General features: G+C 45.9%; 1 protein-coding gene across 3 annotated transcripts; it reads right to left on the reverse strand.

Annotated features, from left to right (window-relative positions):
* Positions 1-346: 346 nt before the first annotated feature.
* On the reverse strand, positions 347-6,470 carry ATP5MC2 (ATP synthase membrane subunit c locus 2). Of its 3 annotated transcripts, XM_081058204.1 has the most exons (6): positions 6,390-6,459; positions 5,966-6,068; positions 4,062-4,131; positions 2,833-2,910; positions 2,081-2,274; positions 347-609 (listed from the first exon to the last, which is right to left on the reverse strand). In XM_081058204.1, exons 3-6 carry the CDS (start codon positions 4,098-4,100, stop codon positions 495-497), a joined length of 426 nt encoding a protein of 141 aa, XP_080914330.1. In that variant the 5' UTR covers positions 4,101-4,131; positions 5,966-6,068; positions 6,390-6,459; the 3' UTR covers positions 347-494. The 3 variants fall into 3 exon arrangements, with proteins under 3 accessions (XP_080914330.1, XP_080914329.1, XP_080914331.1); XM_081058203.1 differs by lacking the exon at positions 5,966-6,068 and having other exon boundaries at positions 6,390-6,470; XM_081058205.1 differs by lacking the exon at positions 6,390-6,459 and having other exon boundaries at positions 5,787-6,068.
* Positions 6,471-6,898: the final 428 nt, after the last annotated feature.

The following is a 6,898-nucleotide window of genomic DNA, read 5'->3' on the forward strand; positions in this document are numbered from 1 at the left end:
ACAGAAGGCCAGTTAAGAGGTTACTGCAACAGACCAGGTAGGTGGCACTGAGGGCCTGAGCCAGGACAGCAGTAGTGAAAACAGAGCGCTCATTAGTCATCATATTCAGCCAGCATTGTAAGTTGCTACTGACCCAATCATCTAAGGTAAGTAACAGGCCGTCCCAGGTAAAAATTACTACAAAGGAGCCCTAATTTGAATAAAGCTTTCCTGACACAGAATGAAGAACAAGTGAGGCCAGACCCATGTTGAATTTAGAACCATTACCACCCTCCAGGCCTTATACTTTCACCAAGGCACTTAGCCAACTATGGAAAAGAAATATACACAGGAGACTCAAGAAACATCTTATTAATACAGTATTTATTTGTCTTCCTTCTGTCAAACCCTGAGCCAACCACTTTCCCCAGGCTGCCTGGGGAGGTATAGGAAAAGGAACATACAGGGCAGACAAGACATGGGAGAAAGAACTATGGGAGGTGGAGACGGCTCCTTCACATGGCGAAGAGGATGAGAAAGGCCACCATCAGGCAAAAGAGCCCCATGGCCTCTGAGAGGGCAAAGCCCAGAATGGCGTAGGAGAAGAGCTGTTGCTTCAGAGAAGGGTTCCTGGGAGAAGGGGAAGAAAAAAGACTGAATTTCTAGTCCACACAAAGAAAAGAACATCCAAGGTGGGCTCAGGGAGAATTTATCCCAAGCTCATCTTATGTAACGAATCTCTCAGGGTAACATCATCATGCCCTAAATATTGCCCTGACAAATCAAGGGATCTACAGAGACTGAATGAGGGGAGTGAACAATCCAAAATTGTATGACAAAATTGTACACAAACATTACCACCTCGAATGGATCACCCACATCATCATAACGTAAGATCTCTGGGCCTGGATACTTAACTATCCAGGGCCCAACCAGGATGGAGGAGGTCCCCGCCAGAGTGACAGGGTCTATCACAGCAGTGCTTTCAAACTTTAAGCAGAACCCCCAAATGTGAAACACATAAAAGCCAAACTGTAATGGTAAAAAAGTGGGGTATGTTAAAAGCTTGTTTGACTGGTCTCCCTTTCATTCTCTAAGACAGTCTCTGGGACATATTCTCAGAACCCTAGGGCTTTATGGAGCACAATGAGAAAAACACTGTTCTAGAGGACAAGGGAGGCAGAGGAAAAACACTACTTCCTCTCATTTCACAACAGTCAAAAGAATAGGGGTTTTACAAATGGTCTGTGGGGTTTAGATGATATGAATCAAAATGGTATAAAGAATTCCCAACTTTGAAAGTCAATATAAAAATTTCTATTTCCCTTGTTCTGTCACCTCTGGAAGCCTTCATGGATAAGGTAAAGCAACACCAGCTTTTAACATAATTGTGGACACAGAAGCAGTTAGGCTTCTTGCTTCATATAAGTCTTAGAAAATAAACTTATTTCCTCAAAGACATTAAGACAACTTGCGGGACTCTAGAGGATTAATTTAGTTCTAACAGTGAGTTGCCCAGAGATGGTAGGGACCAAAATAGTCCCAAGCGTCAGGGAGCAGCAGGGCTGGCTGCAAAGGCAGTTTTCCCGGGAGTGAGAGGGGAATTCCTGGGCATGGGGCAAGCAGCAGTGAAGCCACTATGTACCTGAGGCTTTAGAATAGGGGCAGTAAACTTTTTCTGTAAAGGGCCAGATAGGAAATATTTGAAGCTTTGTGGATCACATATGGTCTGTTGCCTTTTTTCCCCATGACATTTTAAAAATAAAAAACCCATTTTTAGTTTAGCTATGCAAAACTGGGCTGTGGCGCAGACATGTCCACCCACCCACTTGAGTTTGCCGACTCCTGCTCTAAACCAAAGCTGTTCAATAATGGTCTATATCTGCACCATCCAATATGGTAGGCAATAGTCTTATGTGTCTACTGAGCACGAAATATGGTGGGTGTGACTGAGGAACTGGAAACTTAAACTTGGTGTACTTTTAATTAAAATTTAAATTCAAATGGTCACACATAGGTTAATGCAGCTCCAGATCCCCAAATATTTCTGCCTAGACCTTTGGAAAGCATATCAGAGAGCCAATTGGAGGGCCCACCTTACCTGGCATAACCAATGATGAGGCTCCCAAACACAGTCCCAATTCCAGCCCCAGAACCAGCCACCCCTACTGTGGCAGCCCCCGCCCCAATGAACTTGGCTGCTGTGTCGATGTCCCTTGAAATGGTGCTGGTTTGGAAGCTGCGGCTAGGAATAAATGAGGTCAGGGTCTGTGGGGCTGCCACGCTGCTGAGGCTCTGTGAAGACAAGGCAGGTAGAAGGTGAAGTTTTTAGGAAACCCCTTTTTACTTGGACTTTTGTACTATTTAAACGCTTTATGCTATCAAATCCCATGGTTTCTCTTCCAAACAGAAAATCTTTTTACTCCCTGGAAAACCTTCTAAAATACTGCCAAGCAGAACTTTTTAATGCAAGATGTGGACTTCAAATACCTTTAAGATTCAAGTATGCTCTAAAAGTGTTAAGACCAAAGCTGAAGTCCTAGCCTGTACTTAGTGGCCTGAAGAGATTATCTTCCTAGGACTAAATGCTCCCAACCGAAGTCAGTAAATTAGGCCAAACAGCAGCAGTTATTAGCAGCACACATGGGCAAGTGCTATCAGTGCCAGAGTTGGAACACTAGAGCATATATGGTAACTGTTCTCCATCTCCTCTTAAAGCCAATGGCTTCCATCCTTCACTAATTTTCACTAATTTTTGTCTGTGATGATTGTCCCCAGCACTCCCCCTACTGGTTCTGCCAGGTAAGCCTCCTCACCCTTCAAACCACAGGCCAAATTCCACCTATAAGGTACCTCATCTGTCAGTGTCTCCGGTCGTTTCAGCACCACTGCAGAAAGCGATCGGCTCAGCAGCTGAGAGGTGCTCCTGACCTAGTGGGAATCACAAAAGGGCAAGAAGGTCAAGGAAAATTGAAGAGGAGTTTCGGAACCATTCATCCCAAGTTGTTGCTCAGATACCCCTTTCATTCTCTGGCTTTGTCCCAGGCTTGTCCTTTGCCTTAAGAGAAGAAAGACTACTTCATTTTGGACTACCCTCACTGTACCCTTTTACAAGCCTTGAGAACGGGAATAAATATAAGCCTCAGCAGCATTTGCTTCGTTCAATTAGAGAAATTTGACTAGCTCCTAAGAAGGAAGTCAATAATTGGGACATTGTTCCCTGAATACATCCTTCTGGCACACAGATCCATGCTCTAAGTTCACCTCCTCTGGGTAGCATTTTTCTGACTAACTCCAAGCCAGTATCTCCAAGGCAGACAACACCGTGGTTAAGAGCCAGGGCTTTAGTCAGATCGATTATAGATTCATCTTTGCTCTCTATCAGCTGTGCAATCTTAGGACAAGTCCCTCAAATCTTTCTAGGCCTGTTTTCTCATCTTTGAAATAGGAATTATCTCAGGGTTGATTTGAAGAGTGAATTAGATTATGTATAAACACTGGTAAAGTCCGTGCCAGGCAGAGTAAGTGCTCAATAAATGGTACCCACTAAGAGCATCACTCTTTTTCACTACAGATGGATGAACCAACTGCTTCCACCATTTAATAATTTGTAATTTCTTCCATGCTGTTGCTTCTGAGTCAAATATCTTTCCAATGAGTATTTATGTGTATTTCAGCTTCCCTCTCGAATTTAAGCTACCAGAGGGAAGTCTTAGCTATGGCTCTCCAACGCTCAGGACACGATCCTGTACACAGTGCATACTCAGTCCAAGTTCCAAGTCAGGCAATCCACTTCATGTTTACCATTTCTGGCTGGGTTCCAGTTTACAGAAAATCTCAGGATAGGAATAACCTGATCTTGGTCTAGATTCTCATTTATACTCTTCTTCTAAGATGGCTGGATGAAAGGAATGAACTGGCTTCCAAGGGACATGGTGGTTGCCTGGTAAGCATTCACTTTCTCATGTCAGGCTAGCATAGCAAAGGGTCTTCCTCAAGCCCACCTGTGAATAACAAGGTTTGGCAAGGAAGAAAAAAGATGCCCCTCCTGAAAAACTCTCCCAGAAAAAGCAGGTACTCACCAAGGAGGGGGTGGAAACAAACTTGGCGCACGCGTACATTTTCAGGGGCTATGGGGCTGTGGCAGGAGAGCTGGAATTACAGAAGCAGCATTGTAAACATTGTCCTTGCTCACCAAAGGACATCCTTATTAGCAGAAAAAGTGCTCTGGCAAATTTAAATGGCCCAGAGAGCAGAGTGACCTCAAGTCTTAGAAGAGATGCAGTTAGAACTCTGAAGTCAAGATTTCCTTATAATCAAGTGACTTCCGCTGGTTTGAACAAGTAGCCACTTAGTCCCAGCTTTAAGACCTATTATTCATTTCCCATAGCCTTGGGGTTGCCAGAGGCATTTCCCCAGAATGTCCTTTGCCTCAATTTTCCTCAATTTCCATTCAAAACAGCACCCTTCTCAAGACCTCATTGTCTGGGCCTTAAAAAGTTGCCCTTTAAAGACTCTTGGGAGATATTTGTTGAAGGCCAAGACACTGGAAGGGTCTCCAACAATCTAAAAAGATTAATTACCTGGAAGTATTTGAGTCCTCAAAATATTTCAATTTCCTACATTAATTAACAAGGTGAGGAACCTCGAGCAACAAGGAACTTTGCCATTACTCTAATTAGCAACGAATGTTAAGTACTCATTTCCACCATTACACTAAGGGATATTCAATTTGTATCCCCAAGATCTGAAACAACGCTGTCACCCCGAAGGTGCCTAAGTTGATAGAACTGAACTTGAGTTATCTGGGGGTAAAGACGGTATATGCATTAAAAATGCATATTCTTGGCTCATGCCATAGACCTTCCTGGTCAAGATCTCTGGGGGTAAGGCCCAAGTACGTGTATTTCAATAAAGCTTCCCAAATGATTCTTAGGTAGACTAAGAGCATGGTCTAAAAACCAGTCTTGAAACTATGGTAGTGGTAGAGAAAGGATTTGACCTCTTCTCACTTGCAAGTGAATGCTTTCTAAGATGCTACAGGTTGAAATACTCAGTGATTACTCAGGCCTGTTAAGTGACACTTCCTTCAATGAGTTGGACTCATATTTTCCCAGGTTGTACTTCTGAATCCAGAATTTTAACTTTTAGATTAATGGATGTCTTCAACTCTTATCCTGAACTCTAACTTATACAGAACTCTAATTTCCGCCCCATATGTAACTCTAACCCATATTTGCTGCTGGACTCTTCAGGTTTTCTTGGGTCAAAATCCAAAATCGCTGTATAACAGGGAGGACTTTTCCCCCCCAAGGAATTCAACCTCAAAGTCATTTGTAAAACGTAGTACGTAGGGGGATTAATCAAAATAACATATGTAAAGAGCTTAATGTGGTACTGGCACATAATAAGCCCAAAACAAAGGGTGGCAATTAAGGGAGTCTGCAGAGAAGTGGTCACTTAACCTTGGTTAAGTCTGCAATGGTTTGCCTACATCTCTGGCAACTGGCACCATCCAGAATCGGAGGGCCTAAATCATCATGGGTTTCTTCCTCGGTACAGATCCGCCAGTTACAGGACCGATGACTTAGCCATTCTGTTCCTTACCCCTTCTTTTTCCTCTCGAGGGCACTGTCTGGGGACTCTCCGTAAACTACACCCTGACAGGAGAGCTGGCGCGTGCAGACGATCCCCTGCAGGTCCCACCCCACCCTTTTGGGCCTGCCGCCTCTAACGGAAAACCTCACTATTAGCCCACCACTTGCGCTTCTTCTAACTGCACGGGAGTGGAAGGAAGAGGACAGTACCGGGAGACAACCAAAAGTTCCAAGGAAACCGGCTTATTTTCTGCTATAGCTCTCGTAGATCACAGCCTGAAGGGAGAGGGTGTTTCGGCGGCTCTATGCACTTCTACCACGTTCACAGTTTACTTTTTTAAATTGAGTAGAGGAGTTGGTGGCTTTAACTATCCCCATTGCCCAAGCACCTGATGTCCTGAAGTCTGGAGATTTCAGGATAATGAAGGCACGGAGTCAGAATGAGAGGAAAAAGCGGTGATAGGAGGGGAGAGTCTGGGGGTTGTGACAATTCTGAAAGGGCAAGAAGGCAACAAAAGAGCGTGTGTAAGGGCTGGGTCGGAACAGGTGAAATGAGCACGCTGGGATTTGGCTTGCGCCAGCTCCCAGGCGCCCTCCCCACACGAGACATCCAAGATGGCGCCACGCCCGCGCGGTTGGAGGTCACCGGCACACAGAAGGGGCCGATCTAAGGCGCAGGGATACCGGGAGCGAGGGAGGACGTGAAGACCCGGGTGGGAGCATGCAAAGTAAGGGCCTCAAAGGACCCGCGCAAAGTAGGGTATCCCGCGCGCCTGCGCGGCGCAAAGCGGGCGCGAGGGCCCAAGGCCTTACCTGCTCTCAGGGCAGAGAAGACGGAGAGGGAGGGGGGTGGAAATAGCGAGAGGAAGGCTCAGCGCACGCGCGGCCCGGACCAACGAGTCGCTCCGCCAAGGATAGAGTGTTAGCAATGTTGAGGCCGCCCAGGCGCCACAGCGCCGCCTGCCACCTCTTTGGCGGCATCTGGCCAGTCGCTCCACCTGGCGTTTAAGAGGAGAAACTGCCGGCGGAGCCGACCGTGTGCAGAGAAATGAGGCCAGTTCCGCAGTGTAAGCCGATCCATAACGCGTAACTTGGCCTGCTGTTTGGTTTGCACAGCGTTTGGGATCTTGGGCTAGCTACCCCTTTCCGAGCATGCGCACTCACATTGGGAAAAAACAATTTACCCAGAAAGTCAGTTTTAAATAGCATACAATCGGGATTGGGGTTCATTGCCCGAAATGTAGCAAGAGGGAAAGTAAGACATGGGATTCCTGCCTTCTGTTCCCCCAGAAACTCTAGCTTTATAGATGAGAAACCCGTTC

This window comes from Rhinolophus hipposideros, assembly GCF_964194185.1.
Source record: "Rhinolophus hipposideros genome assembly, chromosome: 9".
Lineage (NCBI taxonomy): Eukaryota > Metazoa > Chordata > Mammalia > Chiroptera > Rhinolophidae > Rhinolophus > Rhinolophus hipposideros.

Excerpts from the sequence above, each read along its gene's own strand:
- ATP5MC2 (XM_081058203.1), bottom strand. The coding sequence starts at position 4,100 with ATGTACGCGTGCGCCAAGTTTGTTTCCACCCCCTCCTTG. Across the intron at positions 2,911-4,061 it reads TTGTTTCCACCCCCTCCTTG|GTCAGGAGCACCTCTCAGCT; the intron begins GTGAGTACCTGC and ends GATTCCCACTAG. Across the intron at positions 2,275-2,832 it reads CGGAGACACTGACAGATGAG|AGCCTCAGCAGCGTGGCAGC; the intron begins GTACCTTATAGG and ends TTGTCTTCACAG.